The 17,792-nt window shown below is 58.0% G+C and overlaps 1 protein-coding gene and 1 long non-coding RNA gene across 3 annotated transcripts; one reads left to right on the top strand and one right to left on the bottom strand.

The window, feature by feature from the left end:
* The first annotated feature begins 254 nt into the window (after positions 1–254).
* On the top strand, positions 255–8,305 carry LOC119103574 (uncharacterized). 2 transcript variants are annotated; one of them, XR_005094781.1, is made up of 4 exons: positions 255–398; positions 1,941–2,074; positions 7,117–7,322; positions 7,822–8,305. It is a non-coding gene; the product is annotated as an uncharacterized LOC119103574 (long non-coding RNA). The 2 variants fall into 2 exon arrangements; XR_005094780.1 differs by having other exon boundaries at positions 7,871–8,305.
* Positions 8,306–11,126: 2,821 nt separating this feature from the next.
* Positions 11,127–17,779, bottom strand: LOC119102388 (myocyte-specific enhancer factor 2). The gene is made up of 5 exons (XM_037225756.1): positions 17,644–17,779; positions 16,787–16,917; positions 14,794–14,999; positions 13,664–13,842; positions 11,127–12,108 (listed from the first exon to the last, which is right to left on the bottom strand). Exons 1-5 carry the CDS (start codon positions 17,702–17,704, stop codon positions 11,975–11,977), a joined length of 711 nt encoding a protein of 236 aa, XP_037081651.1. The 5' UTR covers positions 17,705–17,779; the 3' UTR covers positions 11,127–11,974.
* Between the last annotated feature and the right edge of the window lie 13 nt (positions 17,780–17,792).

Consider the following 17,792-nt stretch of genomic DNA (forward strand, 5'->3'; position numbering starts at 1 on the left):
ATCAGCCGTCGGTCTACAGAGAGCTCCCGGCCCGCCGTCGGACGTCTCTGGAAGACCAGCAGCCTTTGTACGACTCGGTGGCCCCAGCCCAGCCGTCACTGTACGCTGAGGTCGGCCCTCGCGAGCAGGCGCTGTTCGACGCGCCCGCCGCCGGCGCCCGGCCCTCGGCCGGCTTGACTGCCGGTCGCAGCCGGCTCCCGTCAGCCTCGCTGGTGCAGCGGCGCCGGCGGCCCGTCATCGCGTTGCGTCCGGCGCCGCCAAGCGCCGACGCAGCGCTGTCGGCGGCAGCCCTGACGACCCCGGCGCGCCGGCAGGGCCTGCCCGACCCGCGTGACTACGTGGCGCCCTTCTCCGCGTCTGAGGCGTCCCCGCCCCGAGCTGCGTTCGCCGAGCGCCAGGTCGGTGCGGAGGAGGAATGTTCCTGACCTGACCTGGTGACCAGGTCAGGATGTGCATCTGGGCTTCTGAGCCCTGGCCGTCTGACCTCCCTGACCTCTAAGCTCTGGCCTATCTGACCCCTCTGACCTTTGAGCTCTGACCTGTCTGACCTCTCTGACCTTTGAGCCCTGGCCTGCTTGACCTCCCCGACCTCCAAGCTGATCTGTGCTGAAGCGAGGTGTCGGGTGATACGGTGCGGAGTTTGGGCAACGCGTGCACTTACTCATATTTTAGCCTAGAGTCGGGTAAGATACGCTATAAAAAGGGAGCCACGCGCGGTTTTGACCCTCTACTGCTGCGAAATATTGCTTGTTACTCAAATGTTCAGAAAACAGTTGACTACCTTACAGAGTAAGCTTGTTGAAGATGCAGGCTGGTGACCAGCACTAAGGAACCCAACATAATGGACCCCATGGAGTGGCATCTCAGCCCGTGAATGGCGTCTTGTAGTGACGCATCGAAGGGAAGGAGCGGCGGGACCACGGTAGGACCAGACCCTGTCCCTCTAAACATAACGGGTCTCTCCCACATACCAGCTGGCTGCAGTGACGACTGGCTGTGTGGATTTGGACCGCTGTGCCGGCGATTTGGACTACTGTAGGGTGCATGGTGCAGACGTAACTTGAAACGCACTAGGGGTCGAACCTTCACATTCGAGACAAACGCCAAAGTTCAGATATTCGGTTCTATCCAGCTCCATATTAGTTGCACCTTTGCACATAATTTCGAGCTGTGAGTCCCACGAGCAGCGGTGAACCGAGCGTGCGCGCCGAGAGGCCTTACATGTTTGATTCGAGGAGGCCAGCGCATATTTGAGTCTGGAGACCGTGCATGTTTGAGTCGGGGATACCGTGCATGTTTGAGTCGGGGAGACCGTGCATGTCTAAGTGAGCCTGGAGGACGTGCATGTTTGAGTGTTTGAGTCTGCAGACCGTGTATGTTAGAGTGTGTGAGTCTAGAGGCCGTGCATTGTTGAGCCGGGGAGACCGTGCATGTCTGAGTGAGTCTGAAGGCCGTGCATGTTTGAGTGTTTGAGTCTGCAGACCGTGCATGTCAAAGTGTTTGAGTCTGGAGGCCGTGCATGTTTGAGTCGGGACGGCCGTGCGAACGCGGTCAGTGCGTGACGTGCGCCTGGAGCCTACTCTGACCGCACGCTCCCTGACCGTGACCGACCATAGGCAGGGTGTGACCGACCGTGAGCGCGTGAGACATGACAATCGCTGACGGACAGCGCGCAGTCACAAGACGCCCTCGAGTGATTCCGCGCGACGGCGTGAGTCCGAAGCACCGTGAAACTCGGGCGAACAGCGGCCGACCAGGAATGAGGCCGCCGGAAATCGTCGGTGATTCGGCCGCAAGAGAGTCGTCTGAGCGCGTGACTCGCGTGTGACCGTGTGATGCGGTGCGTGGGTGGACCGTCCAGCGCCCGCTGACCTCGACGGCCGGCGGTGACCGCGCGCGGACCCGCCCGAGGCACGCTGACCAGCCGGTCTGTGCCGCAGGCGATCGCCAGTCCGCGTCAGGACGACTACGGCCTGACCATCCCGAAGAAGCAGGAGAAGCAGCGGCTCGAGTTTCAGGTGCACGGCCAGGAGGGGCCGCACAGCTACCGCTTCGGGTACGACACCGGCACCGGGTGAGTGACGGGGTGGACGGCGGTGCGGCCGCACCGGTGCCGGCTTCTGGTTTCGCTCCAATGTCGTGGCGTGGCGTCCGTTCTCACACTGCGATGTCACGACGTCACGACGTGGCCTCTGCCGTCACGGTGCCGGCACCTCCTGGCCCTGGCAGCTGACACCGCACTGACATCCCGTGCGGTGACCGGGCCGCTGTGGCTCCCATGGTAAGCCCCGAGTGATAACGCGTCAGCACGCGTCGGAGGCTTCCGCCGATGTGCCGCCACCGCTCCGGCGTCCGTGGACGCGGGATGGGTGCCCCGAACTCGGCCAGTAAATGACGCGTCACAGCACGCGGTTCGTGACATTTTGTCTGCCGACAGCTCTTCCCGGGCCTTTTTTAGCTAGCCTATCCGAGTCTTTTGAATGCATGAATTTCTGCGATCATAGCTCACTCTGAGCTGTGCTTGTTGTTTGAGTCCTGACGCTTACTATCTGATCGTGCAATTCCGAGTCAACGACAGAATTTTCTGACAAAAGTTGATCGTGCTGCAGTGCTCGGCACGGTCCGCCCTGCCCTCTGACGTCGCCTAACCTTCAGCTGGGGCCTAACCCATGCGCTAGATTGTGCCGTGATGCATTTCACTATTTATGAAGCTAGTTGATGCTGAAAACGTTCAATGATCTGATTATTACAATCCCTCAAAAGCGAAGCCAGCCCCGATTGCTGGCACTGAGGGGAGCAAGACCACCTTTCACCAGGACTATGGTAACACACACGGTCGCTGCGCTGTCGTGCGATTATCAAAGGTGTCGCACCTGTCCGGCTTTTGTCTTGGGTTCAGTGCAACTTTGTCGGGTCACCCTTACTACAACCTTAATCTGGCTAAGTAAGCAGAGCTGAATTAGCCAAGTGAAAGTAGAGAGAGAGAGAGAGAGCTATCAAGGAGCCATTTAAATCGTGGAGGCAGCGGTAAATGATGCTGGACATTGATCCTAATTGAGGAGCAATTCCCACCATCAAGGTAATACGACTTAAAGGCAGGTCTTCGGGGGAGTGCGGACCGCACACGATTCCAATGTAGCACACGTCATGAGAATGCTGCACTGTCCGGGGAAAGATTACTTTCCGCAACATTCTCTTCGAACCATGTATTCCATACACGATTGATGTCGCAAGTACATCACACCACGCTGACGGCGACGTTGTCACGATTAGCACCGGCTCGTGCCGTCAGCCGCCTTGCGCAGGTGCACGAGCTAGCCGTCACGGCTCGGCGGGCGGGCTGCCTGTCCCGTGTCCGACGCTCTCCTATTAGCCTGACCACAGCTGCCGCCCCAGCTGCTCTCAGCGAGCTCGCTGCCTGTCCCGTGTCCGACGCTCTCCTATTAGCCTGGCCACAGCTGCCGCCCTAGCTGCTCTCAGCGAGCTCGCTACCTGTCCCGTGTCCGACGCTCTCCTATTAGCCTGACCACAGCTGCCGCCCTAGCTGCTCTCAGCGAGCTGGCTGCCTGTCCCGTGTCCGACGCTCTCGTATTAGCCTGACCACAGCTGCCACCCTAGCTGCTCTCAGCGAGATGGCTGCCTGTCCCGTGTCCGACGCTCTCCCATTAGCCTGGCCACAGCTGCCGCCCCAGCTGCTGGAAAACGCTGCCCGCTGTCTGGGAGTCGGGCCGGCGGCTCCTATCGCGCAGGTTGAGCCGCAGCAGGAGCTCGCTACTTAACGCGTTGTGAAGAGGCTGGAAGTCACTTGAAGGTCTTGGCTACCGTTAAGGAAGCGAAGCATGGATCACCGCTATCTGTTATAGAGCGTTGACACATAACTAAACACGTCAACAAAGGTTTTGGGCGCGCAACGCGTGACCCAACTAAATGAGTTTTATTATGTTCAAGCACTTGGTAGCGACCATGACCGCATAAGTTTGGACATGTTGGCTATCTTTCGCCTGACATGAGACTGCCATCAAGCAAAGCACGATTGACAGATTTGAAAGCCACTCACGAGTTGAATACCCCAACTAATGGCAGCACACGCGGGACATGCTCTGATAATGATTGATTCTCTCACGTAACGTACTGCTATGTTTGTAGCATCGATTCAGCCCCAGATCCATGACATACATGGTGCGTAGTTTATTGTGAGCATGGCCGTAGTGCTGCCCTGCCACCCTGTCCACCACGGTGACGCCTCGCGTCTCTCGGAAGGGGGCCCGTCGTACTTCCCCCGCCCGCGTTCAACGCCCGTCAGAATGGCTCTATCTTTTCAAGCCGTGACACTGCATCCGCCGTTCCCAGCAATGGGAGCAGGCTCACACGTTGGCGCCTTAACAGCAAATCCTTCTCTACCGTCCATCTCGCGTGGGTAGTTTGTCTGCAAAGCTACCCAATTTTGCCCCAACTAAGCAGGTCGTAAATAAGTGCAATGGACTTTTCTGCACCGCTTGCCAGAAGCCAAGCCATCAAATTTTAAAGCTGTGCTCACAATCCAATATGAAAGGCTCCGCATCATGTTGAGGCATAAATGCCCCACTGGGGCTGGGAATCCGCAGACTAAGGGAAGTTCGTGCGTCCCAGCTTACGAGCGGAAAGACTACACCACCAAAGCATGCATTAATCCCACCGCCAAACTTAACAACGCCATGCAGTTCACATGAACCCTAGCTTAGCAGAAGCCATCAGTGCCTACGATTAACAGGCATGGCACCAGACCAGATGCGTTAAATGCGCATTTTTCCTTGCGGAGGTTTGTTATATTTGGCGATTTGTGTGGGCCTACCGCTAGCACTAATTCGCAAGAGATGCATCCCTAAAAAGTAATTTTTGCTCAACCTCCTAGGTCAAAAAATTGCTGGAGTCATGCTGGCTCAAACTTCCTTACGTAACTAAGGTAGGCGACAACAAGCTGTGGAACCGAGGGGTGTGTGAACGGATGTCACCTGCGGCAAAGTGTGTCTGCGTGACGTAGGTCCGGGCCGGTCAGGTCCGGAGCTGAGCACCGTCGCACCCGCTCGCCCTCTGCGCACCCGTTCGACCGCCGCCGCCGCCGCCGCCGGCGGCTCTGGCCCAGTTTAGCGGGCGCCGGTGCGTCTGATTGGCGGGCTCGTCTCGCGCCGCGTTTCTGCCCGCCATCGGCCCGTCGTGCCAGCCGCTCGGCCTGATGGACGGAAAATCACCCAGCGAACCCTCTCGGCGGCTAATCGAGTCACCGGTCTCAGTGAAGGATGTGACGATGCTTGGGAGAAGCGCACCCGAGCGCGACGCCGGCCAGTTCCGAGCCTCCGCGACGAGAGAAATCGCGGGATGAATCTTGACGGTCGCGCCTGTCTCGGTGACCACCCAGCTGTGATCGCCACGGGAACATGGCCGGCGGCGCGAGTCTCGCTCTCTGGACTGCGTCAGAAGATCCGAACGCGTCTGGTTCCGCCGTGGCCGCGGTTCGCGGCCATCTCGCCCTCGCTTTCCGTCCCGTACCACGTCCCTGCCGTGCACGAAACCGCCCCAGGGGTGAGGTAATACTGCCCCGCTCTGTCTCCTCAGTCTGTCTCCTCTCCCCTGCGCTCTGTCTTCCCTCCCCTGCGCTCTGCCTCCTCTCCCCTGTGCTCTGCCCTCCCTCCCTCCCTGCGCGCTGCCTCCACCCCCCTGCGCTCTACCGTCCCTGCGCTCTGCCTCCTCTCCTCTGTGCTCTGCCTTTTCTACCCTGCGCTCTGCCTTCTCTCCCATGCGCTCTGTCTTCTCTCCTCTGCTCGGCGCCGCTCAAGCCGGTCAGGCACACTTTCGCTGAAATCAGTGGTGCGAAACGGAGCTGTGGCGCGTCGGAGCCGGACCGTGACGAGAAACGAGCCGCACGGCGATGTCGGCGCAGCGCGCCGGGAACGTCACCACTTTCCCCGGAGCCGCGGCGGATATGATGTGGTCCCGCCATCCCTCCACGAGGGACGCCTGTGGCATGAACGTGTCCGGGGGTGGGGGAGGAGGCGGAGCCATCTGACAAATCCAGGGCTGATAGCTCCGGATGAGGTGTAAGGGGAGGGGGAGGCTAAGCCGACGGAGCCCGGCCGACGGAAACTTTTGGTAGCGTGATGGTCGATGCTACACATAACCAGAACAGGCCGATGGTTTACTGGGTCTTGTAGTAATCAGAGGAGCACAACATTTCTGTCATTCGGGCCGACGCGGAGTCCGATGGAGCGAGCGCACATGACAGATGCTCGACACACGTCACACGGACCCAGCCAACGGTCAGACCAAGGTCGTCCTTACGTGACCAGCGTCAGGCGCGGACCCGCCAGACGTGTGCGATGTCAGTCAGGCGGACCAGATGACGGCCAGACGAGTCTGCGCACGACAAGACAGCTCGCCGCCGAGTCAGACGGCTCGCTGTCGGGTCAGATGGCTAGTTGTCGGGTCAGATGGCTCGCTGTTGAGTCAAACGGCTCGCTGTCAAGTCAGACGGTTCGCTGTCGAGTCAGACGGCTCGCTGTCGAGTCAGACGGCTCCAGCGGGCGGTGCGGGAGCTGAGGATCCACCGGGCTGCCGGTCGGCCGGTGCCGCTGTCGGCCCAGTCGGTGACCTCCAACGGTATCGACCGTCGGAGCCGGCCGGCGCGGGGGCGAGTGCCGCCTGCGGCTGCAGTTTGGTCGATGCCGAGGTGCCGTGATTCCAGTCGACCGCAGCCGACAATGGGGCACTACGAGGCACAAGTCCGCCGGCTAGCGTGCTTGTGGGAATGTGGCGGAGCCGTGGCAGAGTGGGGAAGCCTCTGGCGCATCACGAAAAAAGTCATGAAATCTGACCTTCTCCGAAAGGTCTTCGGAGGGTTGGCTGGGATATTTATGGCACTGCTTCCAATGAAGCGACAACAGGCTTGTGCCACGATACCTGCTGACCATAGTGTGATACCGAATGTGCAAAAGGAAAGAGGTATATATTAAAGCTGACAAACATGCTGAGATCCGTGATGGTATTATAAGTGTGGTGCAGCATACATTTACGGAACTATGCAAATCTCAAACACTACTCGGGTGTAGCGTTGCCGTAATGTTTCTGCCGCTTTCTTCGCAGGTACAACCGCCAGTTCCGGTTTGAGGAGAGAGACGGGTACGGAAATCTGAAGGGGCGATACGGCTTCTACGATAAGTCTGGCAAGCTGCAAGTTGTGAACTATTCTGCCTCCCCGAAGGGAGGATTTCATGCGGAGGGCAATTTCGGAAAGTTTCCTGAAGCCGGTCATTAGATAAGCTCTCTACAGAAACACCCGCGAACACGAGGTATGTACCAGTCAGTCATGTACCAAGATGCAAGAAGTCAAAGTCGGATACCAGAGCATCCCTCGCCAAAAATTACAAAGGAATCTTAGGGATAGAAAGACGGTTAAAAATGAATTTAAATTCTGGACCAAAGGAGACCTCCTTGAGAACAATTGGAAAAATGCCGAATCCTACGGGAGCATTTGGCAAACTGTACGCAAAGATCTTAGATCTTGGGAGAGTTCTCAACAACTTCACAAAGTAACGTCCCGAGAAGAGGTGAGGTCCCGTAACTTCGTGGCCTATATTTCGAAATTGTAGCATCACTTTTCCATGCACTCCACGCAAGCAGAGCTAATTGCTTCGCTGACGCAGCACCCACGCCGTTATCCCGATGGCAAGTGTCATACCGTGAGTGAAATGCAGCAAAGTACGCCTGAGAGTATCAGCGACCCACACGATAGCCTTCCGGCTGTTTGTAACCAACGCCGCGTCCTCTGAACGCCTTGGCCGTCGACAGGCATCGTTTGGCCAAGGCGCTCAGTGCTGTGTGCCTGTGTGCCGCGCAGCCCCGGCTCGCCAGCGGCAGCCGTCAGTCGGCGGCGGCGCCGGAGCTCGGCCGTCACGCCCGCTCCGCTCGCCTGGACTAGACGGCCGCCCGGTCCACGAGCGCCAGCTGCGCACGTGACATACTTCGGACGGCGCCGTACCCGACACCACCTCAGGGCGGGATCGCCGCTGGCGCCGTCTAGTGGTGAGCTCTGGAGTCACAGAGTGCCCGGGTCGACGGCAGATGTCGCCCGTGATGGGCGTGGTGAATCGATAGTTTCGTGTTAAACCCAGGGGGTAATTAGTTATCTCACGTTGATATTGATTTTCGCGAGATAGGTCGCGCCCATTACAACCTGTTACCGGGAGTTTCGTTGTGTGTGAATGCGCTGTTGTCTGTTAATGAGTGCTGCCTGAAAACTTGTTAAAATACACCGATGCCAAATATCAACCAATGCGGTCGCGAAACTATGTGCTTTGCCTGAGCAGGTAAGTGGTTATTCAACACCAACATTAATCATTAAACGTGCATGGCAGAGACACTTCCGGACGTTGGTCACGTCTTTTCCACTTTCCGTCGTCATGGGCTAGGATGTTTTTTACCCGTTTCCATGCTGGGGTCCTAGTCCTTTGTTAGTCTTCGTTTGCCTTCGGGGCCTTCGTTGCTTTTTTCATTTCGTCGTCAAACAGTTTCAGCTTCAGTTTTGGCGAGGACATCACTTTCATTAGCGATAAATTTGCCCATAGTGGTACGCTGGCGAGCACGGCCGCAAGTCGAGCGAGTTTTAGTGTAAGCCAAACGATCGTTGGATGCCGTCAGCGGCCCAGCCCAGTCCATTAAGTCATACAATAAGTCCAACAATAAGCCACTTGTTGGAATGATTCGTGAATGCAATGAACTGAACTGAACTTAGCTCTGACACTCTTCTCACTGTCATGAAAATTTCAACAAGAAGCAGTTCAATTTTTTCACAGTGTAGTTTATATATGTATATACATACATACATATGTATATACATATATATATATATATATATATATATATATATATATGTATGTGTATACATATCTGATACCCTAATCCGTAGTTTTTATACGCATCTGCATCCGCACTGATCAAGCTGTATTTTTGGGAACATTACAGTTTTACTGCGTCACATCCCCACTCCCAGCACATCCCCAGCAGGGGAACCGTTGTTTTCCTTCAATTGTCAAAAATTCGAATGACACAGACCAAAGCCGGACTCAGATTTGACAGTACAGGACTGGAGCGACGCGAAATCGACATGTCCTGGCGGAGGAAAGAACGAACAATGATATCGACAAATTGTGAGCCGCTGCATGTAACAGTGTCGAGCGCTGCTCATCGATCCGCGGGTTCTAGGGTGGATGCGTGACTGCTGATCCACGGGTTTCGCCGATGTATGGTTATCGCTACCAGTGTCGGACCTCGGCAGCTAGAGCGCATAGCAGCATGAAGCCGACTGCGTCGTTGAGGCAATATGCCGTCTCACGTCGCTAAAAATCCCAAACTGTCGGACCGATCCGTGCGGGAGTTGACACATGCCAACTTTGCGAAATTGGCTTCGACTGCGACAGGTTGTAGTCTAAGCCGAGATAGAATGACTATGGAAACTGGGGGAGGGGGAAGGGGGGGGGGGACTGAACAGTGTTTCGCGACCGTAGTTTAGACACAGCAATTATTGTCGCGTGCTGGCCACAGGCACCAAAGCCCTATATTGTCCCAAGGTCATGGCTACCATCGAGTAAAAGTTTGGATCTTTCCAGGCCCAAGACCAGCGAAATTTCGAGAAGTCTTTAGCAAACATGAGAGTCAACTCCATCCTGGTCTGCGTGCCCCCGCCTGCCGAACTCAGGAGAATGGGTTACTCTGACGCATTGTGAGGCCCAGTCGTGTGGGTTTCTAAAGCTTCCAAGTGTCCATCCATACAACTGCATATTGACGTCGTATACACGATGCCAAAATTTACTTGCGCCATTCCCTCGCGTATCCCACACCGCAATAGGCGCCTTGTCACTGTATGACAGTTTACGTCAATAAGTGCCCGGGTTCCGGGAGCACCTGCGAAGCCCAGGTGGCGCCGGCTAAGCGAAATCCAGCACCGCCGCAGCATCAGCGAAATCCATCGCCGTCGCGGCACCAGCGCAATCCATCGCCGTCGCGGCACCAGCGCAATCCATCACCGTCGCGGCACCAGCGAAATCCATCGCCGTCGCGGCACCAGCGCAATCCATCGCCGTCGCGGCACCAGCGAAATCCATCGCCGTCGCGGCACCAGCGAAATCCATCACCGTCGCGGCACCAGCGAAGTCCATCGCCGTCGCGGCACCAGCGAAATCCAGCACCATCGCGGCACCAGCGAAATCCATCGCCAGTGAACAAAACTGCAAGCCCGGTTTATCGAGGCTGGCGGGGCCATATCTACACTGCATTTGCACGTTGCGGCTCGAGTCTCACGACCGACCAACATACTCGCGTACGTTGATTTCTTTTATTATTACAAAATTTGCGAACAAAGCACGATGCCCTGGGGGATCGCTAGAGGCCCGGGGCGGAACACAGGTCCACCGCGGCGCGTGTGAGAGCGTGTGTCCGTGTGAAGATGTAGGCTGGTGTCGGTGTACAGTCAGAGGACCGGACGGCCGGCGCGGGCGGGACGCTAACCCTCACACAGGGACAAACAAATCACCACTACATTACAAAGCTCAGAAAGTCAATAACCCGGTGACATCTGCACACAGAGGTCGCCACCGGCTAACAGAGCGCACGCGCTACCACGACCACAGTCACTGGCTCCGAACGCTAGGGGTCGGCCTGCGTGCACGCACTATTCAACGGCGGCCCAACCAAGGGACAATGTCATCAACTAAACACAACGCACGCACCTTGGCCTCCTGTCACAAGTGAGTCATAGATTTAAAATTTCCAATGTAGCGTTAAAGCTTCTGACCACTTTGTAAGGCCAACGACTTGTATAAACGGCTACCTTTATACACACGCTATATTAAAAATAGTAACAATTTTAGGTTCGTAACGCCGCACAGGCGACCTCAATGCCCGTTCCAGGAGGCAAGAATGAAACAGCGACTGGCGCTCGCCGCTGACCGCCATGAAACAACGCCGGGCACGCGCTGCGGACAGCCATGAAAGGCGGCTTGTCATAGGGCCCGGCCGGCCGCTGGTAACTGGTCTCCATTGCACTGGGGCCCGCTGGCGGCGCCTCGCCGGAGCGGCGGCGTGCGCCCCCGCGGCCGGGGCCGGCGCGACGGCCGCCCTCGCCCGCCTCCCGCCACTTGGTTTGTACTGGAGCGTCGCCGCACGGCGTCGGAGCGTTACGCTACGTTTTGATTACTCTTCTATGGCCGGGGTGAGGCGCGCTGGCACCGGCGCGAGCCGGCGAGCCCGGCCGCCAAGAGCACGGAACCAAACGAGACCGACCGGCACCGATTGTCAGCCAGCACTGTCGGGGTGGTCCAGCGAAAACGGAAACCATCGCCGCGCCGCCGCCCGCCGCACGATCAAACATATACATATATATCTATACAGAGGACACAAACAGTGGCGCACAAACAGGAACAAATAGGCTTCGTCTGTGAGTGCATATCCAACAATAAACACAATTTGTACAGTGGAGCAGAGAGCAAGCCGGGGAAGATTGAGCACATGGACACAACACATCGGGCCGCTGGTGGTGGGCCTGGACTGCGGCGCCGGCCCACTTTTGATTTCGCCGGTGCGTGGCGCGCCGGCGCCCAGTCGCACCAGTGCGAGAAGTCCTCACATTATGGAGCGCAGGCAAACAAGGCGAGACAGAGACGGGCGCGCGCGGCGCCGCCCGGGCCGGGCGCCGCCGCCGCCGCCACCGTTGAGATCGGCTCCGCACCGCGTGCGCGGCGGCGGCCGCTGCTATGTACACGCCCGCTCACGCGCCCGGGCCGGCGCACACCTCCTGAGAAAATAGACACTCTTCTGCGTCACATCGGTCCAGTCTTGCACCGCGTGGTGGCGAGCAAACCCGTATCAGTGGCACTCTTCGCTCCGCCCTGGCTCTGCGCCGCCGCCGGAGGCGCGCGCGCCGCGCGCGCGGGCGCAGACGCGGTCGCTAGGTCGCCCACGGGTCGGTCATGCGCGGTCGCTTGTGCATCGGGCCAGACTCGTAGTCGCTTAAGCTGGGCTCCGGCGAGCTGTGACTGTGGCTGGGGTTGTTGGGCGTCAGGTGGCCCGGATGTACCATGCCTGCAGCGCAGAGGACGACGTCAGTGAGGCGCCTCGACAAGCATGCGCTCTCTCACCGGCCCACCTGCCAGGCGCAGGGGAGAGCCGGGCGGTGCTGTTTATCTCGGACAGATTCGATGCGAAGCTTTTTACGCCCAAAACAAAATATGGGAAGTGGATGACGAAAGATTCAAGTGCAGATGCTACAGAAATAACCAACGACGCACTCTGCGACCCTCCCCTCCCGGCACGCTGACCGCACATGACGTCAAATGGGCTGCAACAGCGGGCACTCTCTCATGCACAACATGCACGCGGCGGACAGCGTCGCAACAGATGCTGGCAGCCCCCGACCACGACTCCATTCCGGGCATTGTTAGAATTCCCTGTCCCGAGCTCTAAGACAGGCAGCTGGAACACCAGCCTGTCATACGATACAATGCTCTTGATATGGTGACTGGAATGTCTGCACAGAGGTTTAAAAGTTCCACCACACAGTTAATGGCTTAATTCAGCTTTGGTTGTATAGCCACGCTGGTTGTGACGAGCACGCGAACCCGTAGCGCGTCCTTTGATCTGCACTGTTTTCCTGATTGTTTTAAACGATAGTCGCTGCATCAGGATAACCTGTCGACCGTTGATGGATGTAGAGAATTGCCAAATTACGGCAATGGAATACAATATTCCGGTGAGGATTCTCAAATCAGAATGTCTCCTGTTATAGAACGTAAATCCGTCTGGTGTAAACTGGCAATAGCTCCACCTTCATTGCAAAGCCTGGCGCCAACCACATTTGCTCGGCTCAAATCCGGTTTACGTTCCCCACTGGACCTTGAACACCCCAGTCCCCGGGGAGCCAGCGCAGAGGATGAAACTGGTGAGATCACACGTCCAACGTCTGAGAATCTACGTGATTCCCTGCCCCACTGCACGCAACGATACAGGATTTCAGGCCACAAGACCCGTCCCAGGGAAGAGAAGAGATGAATCCGGACAGACCTGTCATTTACTACCAGACACATGCCTAGCGTCTATGCAGCTGAGCAAAAGGTGTACAACCGCTGCCCAGCGTACGCAAAACAGAACAGGCCTACACCCGCAGAGACCGGGGCGATTGAGACACGCAGAGCTGACAGCAGGAAACCTCGTGAAATCAGTCGGTCCAAAGCAGCAGAAAGTGGCTGCCCTCTGGTCTTTGGGCCGAGATAAAGTTAAGATTTCCTTAATATGATATAGGACCAGAAGAAGCCCGTTTCGACGGCTCAAAAGCTTAAACATTGCACAGCTCCATTCTCTGGCTTGTTCCCAAGGACACAGGAGAGCAGCCCGGGACGGCGCCGAATAATAACCCTGATCGCTCCCGGTCAGAGCAGCTGAGCACTGACCCCCTCCTTAGGCCGCTCCACGCCCGCACCAAACAAACCCGACCATGACCGGTCAGATCAGCTCAACACTGACCTCTGCAGCCCACTCCACGCCGACACCAAACAACTCCGACCATCACCGGTCAGAGCAGGTGAGCACTGACCCCTCTCCGCAGCCCGTTGCATGCCGGCCGAGCAGGCGCGCCACTCACCTGGCGCCATATTGCCGGGCGACAGGTGGCCGGTGGAGCTGGGACGCATGTGCTGCATGCCGTTCGGGGTGTGGCCGTCGCGAGGCGGTGAGACGGGCTCGCTCTTAATCATGCGTAGCGGGGAGGGCGAGCCGCCGTGCGGAGGCGGCGAGCTGCTCGAGACGGAGACGTGCGGCACGCTGCAACAGAGGGGCGCCGTCAGGGACAGCTGCAACAGAGGGGAGCCGTGAGGGACAGCTGCAACAGAGGGGCGCCGTCAGAGACAGCTGCAGCTGAGGGGCGCCATTAGGGACAGCTGTAGCAGAGGGGCGCCGTCGGAGACAGTAGCAGCGGAGGGGCGTTGTCAGGGACAGCTGTAGCGCAGGGGCGCCGTTGGAGACAGCTGCAGCGGATTGGCGCCATCAGGGACAGCTGTAGCGGAGGGGCGCCATCAGTCAGTTGCAGCAGAGGGGCGCCACCAGAAACAGCTTTCCCCGAAACCAACCGTTCATCAGTCAGCGCGGCGACAGAGACAATCTGGGCACATAATCCACACAAATGCTTACTTTGACCCAAGGGGTGACAGGCGTGGTTGACATTCCACACACGCGGTTAAACGGCCATTGCATAACTGTAATCGTGACAATCCACCCGTCGCTGGCGTGGTTAGCCGCTCCGGAATTCAACGTTCAGGGCGACAAATGACGTCACATAAAGCACGGAAATGTTCGCTGGTATTTCATCTTTGATGTCCCACAACATGTGTGAACAGTTTACAAACTCCTACAAATGTCTGTCCTCGGTAGGTGCTAGCCTTATCCCAACCCATACACACACACGATCCGCTGTCATGAACACACATATGCCGGGCAGCGGTCGCGTGGAGAGATAAGACAGCGAAAGTAAGCATACCGTGTTTTCTAGCAACGCTTCTTCTAAGAACTGCATCAATAACAGGCTCGGTGGGGACAACTGGTGGCTGATATTAAAGAGGCAATGGCGATACAATACCCGGCATACCAAGACATTTGGGACACAAAGCCCATATCGTCTCTCATCATAGACGGACAACATGTCGCACAGAATATCGCTGAGTCTTCTTAATGAGATAATTCTCAGCAGTTTGGCCTAGCGCCGAGGGAGCGCCTTACTTGTGGTGCATGGAGGGATGGCCTCCTTGCGGGACGACTCCTATGCCCACGGATGTGTTCCACGGGTGAAGCGAGTTCAGATTTGACAGCTGGATGTCCTGGTTGACAAATTCCTGGCCGCCGAAGGAGGCTGGGTAGCTGAGACCAGGCGGGAGGCCGGAAGCCGAGGCCATGCTTGGCCCGCCGCCACCGCCACCTCGCGGCATCTACAGCAAACACCAAGCTGGGTCAGTGCGCGCCCCGGCCGAGAGGTGTCGGCACCGTCGGCTTCAGCCAGCGGCAGACCGGCGGCTACACAGCACCTCGACCCTGGACGGAGCTTTGTAGATCTTTTGGGCTGTTACCCCCCCCCCCCCCATACAACTGTTTGAGGCCGCACCATTCCTCGCCCAACTTTTTGTCTTGGGGGTCGTTACGCTACTTAGCCAACTGCTTGTCTTGTCCCATAAAGTTGCGTCGTAATCGTAAAAATGATGTTGCAATCCGCAAACGAATCCGAAGACTAGGCTAATTGAGTATGTCTCTTAGCACCCTCAAATTCAACTTGAAGAAATTCTGCTGTTCACAACCACGCAAATGGTGCGATGATTCCGAAGCCGCTGCCATGATTCGTGACATCTGCCATGGTGGCGTGATTTATGGCAGCTGCCTTGGTGCCGTGATTCGTGGCAGCTGCTCTGGTGCCGTGACTGCTGCCGTATTCCCGTCATCAGCGTCATAAAACAGCCACAGACATGCCGTTACTTAGGTGGCGACACGACAACGTCCTGAGATCAGCGCCGACGCCCAAGGCCGAGCGGAACACGACTGCGACTGCGCCAGCCTGCGCCAGGAGTTTACGTACGCCCCGTGGGAGATCCTCTACTGCGCCAACCTGCGACACGAGTTCGCGTGCTCTCTGTGGGAGACCCCCTACTGCGCCAGCCTGCGCCACGAGTTTGCGCACGCCCCGTGGGAGACCCTCTACTGCGCCAGCCTGCGCCACGAGTTTACGTACGCCCCGTGGGAGACCCTCTACTGCGCCAGCCTGCGCCAGGAGTTTACGTACGCCCCGTGGGAGACCCTCTACTGCGCCAGCCTGCGCCACGAGTTTACGTACGCCCCGTGGGAGACCCTCTACTGCGCCAGCCTGCGCCACGAGTTTACGTACGCCCCGTGGGAGATCCTCTACTGCGCCAGCCTGCGCCACGAGTTCGCGCGCTCCATGTGAAAGACGCTATGCTGCTCCAGCCTGCGCCGGGAGCTCCCGTGTTCCCTGTAGAGACCCCCGACTGCGCCAGCCTGCGCCGGGAGCTCCCGTGTTCCCAGTAGAGACCCCCTACTGCGCCAGCCTGCGCCGGGAGCTCCCGTGTTCCCAGTAGAGACCCCTACCGCGCCAGCCTGTGCCACAAATTCGTGTGCTCTCTGTAGGAGACCCTCTACTGCGCCAGGAGTTCGCGCACTCCCTATGAGAGACCCTCTACTGCGCCAGCACGCACTGGGTGTAGGAGTGCGGCTGGTCACGCGCCGTGAGGGCTTGACAACAGGTCCCTCGCAACGCGTCCTCCGCTCAAACATGGGCGCAAAGGGACTGAAAGTTGCTGAACACAACGCAGGCGTGCAACATCGACACCTTCAAGAGTCACGCACAACATGCCCAAGGCGGGGAGAGGTGACGTGACCAATGCACAGCAGCATATGACCGCCTATATGCCATTGTGCCTCAAAGTCTTAGTTCACATTGTAAATACACGCTTAAATGCACCCAAAAGCTTAGCGAGGCCTCGCCACAAAGGCGGCAGCGATATATGATGGCGGATATAAGCACAGAAATCACGGTTTTTCAGCATTTATGAAAGTTTTCATGCCGCCATTCGCCGGTTCCATACAACAACCTGCGTGCTCGAGAGCTGGGATGGTCGTCTCGTCCCCGTCCCCCATGAATCCAGGGCTGTGGATCCAGAGCCACGATGTGGATCCGTGGATCCACATCACGAGCCCGGTGCTGCCGTACCGTCGCCTGAGCCCCGTTCGGCGAGTGCTGCGGCTTCATGCTGTGGTTGACCTTGTGGAACATGCTCGGAGACGTTGATCCTGGCAGTGGAGAAGTCGAGTTCGGGTAGCCGTTGGACATGTCCAGCAAGCCTGCGGGCGAGGAGGGTGCCTTTGTTGGTTGTTGGCGCTTCAGGACACGCCGACCACAATGGCCATTTTGTGCCCAACGCGGAGGATGCTGCTGGCTGCCGCGGTCGCCCAAGCCGAAGGGTATCACATGCGGTTGGTACACGCACCTCGCCAATGCTGCTTGATTGTGGTGCTATTGATTCCAGATGTGGCGCATACTAAGATTCCAACACGGAACAACGTGTGTCGTGACAATTTGACAGTGAACACGAACATGACCTCGGTTGAGTATGATCAACGCGCGAGGACGATAACGCAGCGTTTTTTTGCTTTGTTTTTGTTCGTTTGTTTCTTTAAGATCGACCAGCTTTGTCGACGAGATCGACTGACGGCCGTGCAGCGTCCGCGGTCATGAGAGCCGCTCTTCAGATGGCGCCGCGGCGGACTGCCGCCCGCCCCCCCCCCCCCCGCCCCACTTCCACACCGCACAGCCGCGCCCACACGAGGGCGCCGACCGGCTCCCGCATGCCGGTCATGTGTACCAGCGACGTGCCCTCGCGACAGGCGCTGCCGGGGACTGGGAGCCAGGGTCGGTCCGGCCATTGGTCACCGCTGAGAAACAGACGTCTGATTTCCTATCCTCGTCGACAGAACTCTGGACGCCGGTCACGGGCAGCTGCCATCGCGCATCAACACTGCAGCCGTGCGACGTGGGGAGAAGAAGGGAGGGGGGGGGGGCGGACCTACCTTGAGACGAGCCGGGGCGCGGACTGAGCGAGTGCTGCATCTGCGGTGAAGGCTGCATCATGGCGCCGCCGCCGCCGCCGCCGGCCTCCGAGCCGGCGCCGTACGGGCTGTTGACGGCCACGCTGCCGCCGCCGGCGCCGCCACCGCCG

The sequence above is a fragment of the Pollicipes pollicipes genome, unplaced genomic scaffold, assembly GCF_011947565.3.
Source record: "Pollicipes pollicipes isolate AB1234 unplaced genomic scaffold, Ppol_2.1 Scaffold_5724;HRSCAF=6776_pilon_pilon_pilon, whole genome shotgun sequence".
Taxonomy (NCBI): Eukaryota; Metazoa; Arthropoda; class Thecostraca; order Pollicipedomorpha; family Pollicipedidae; genus Pollicipes; species Pollicipes pollicipes.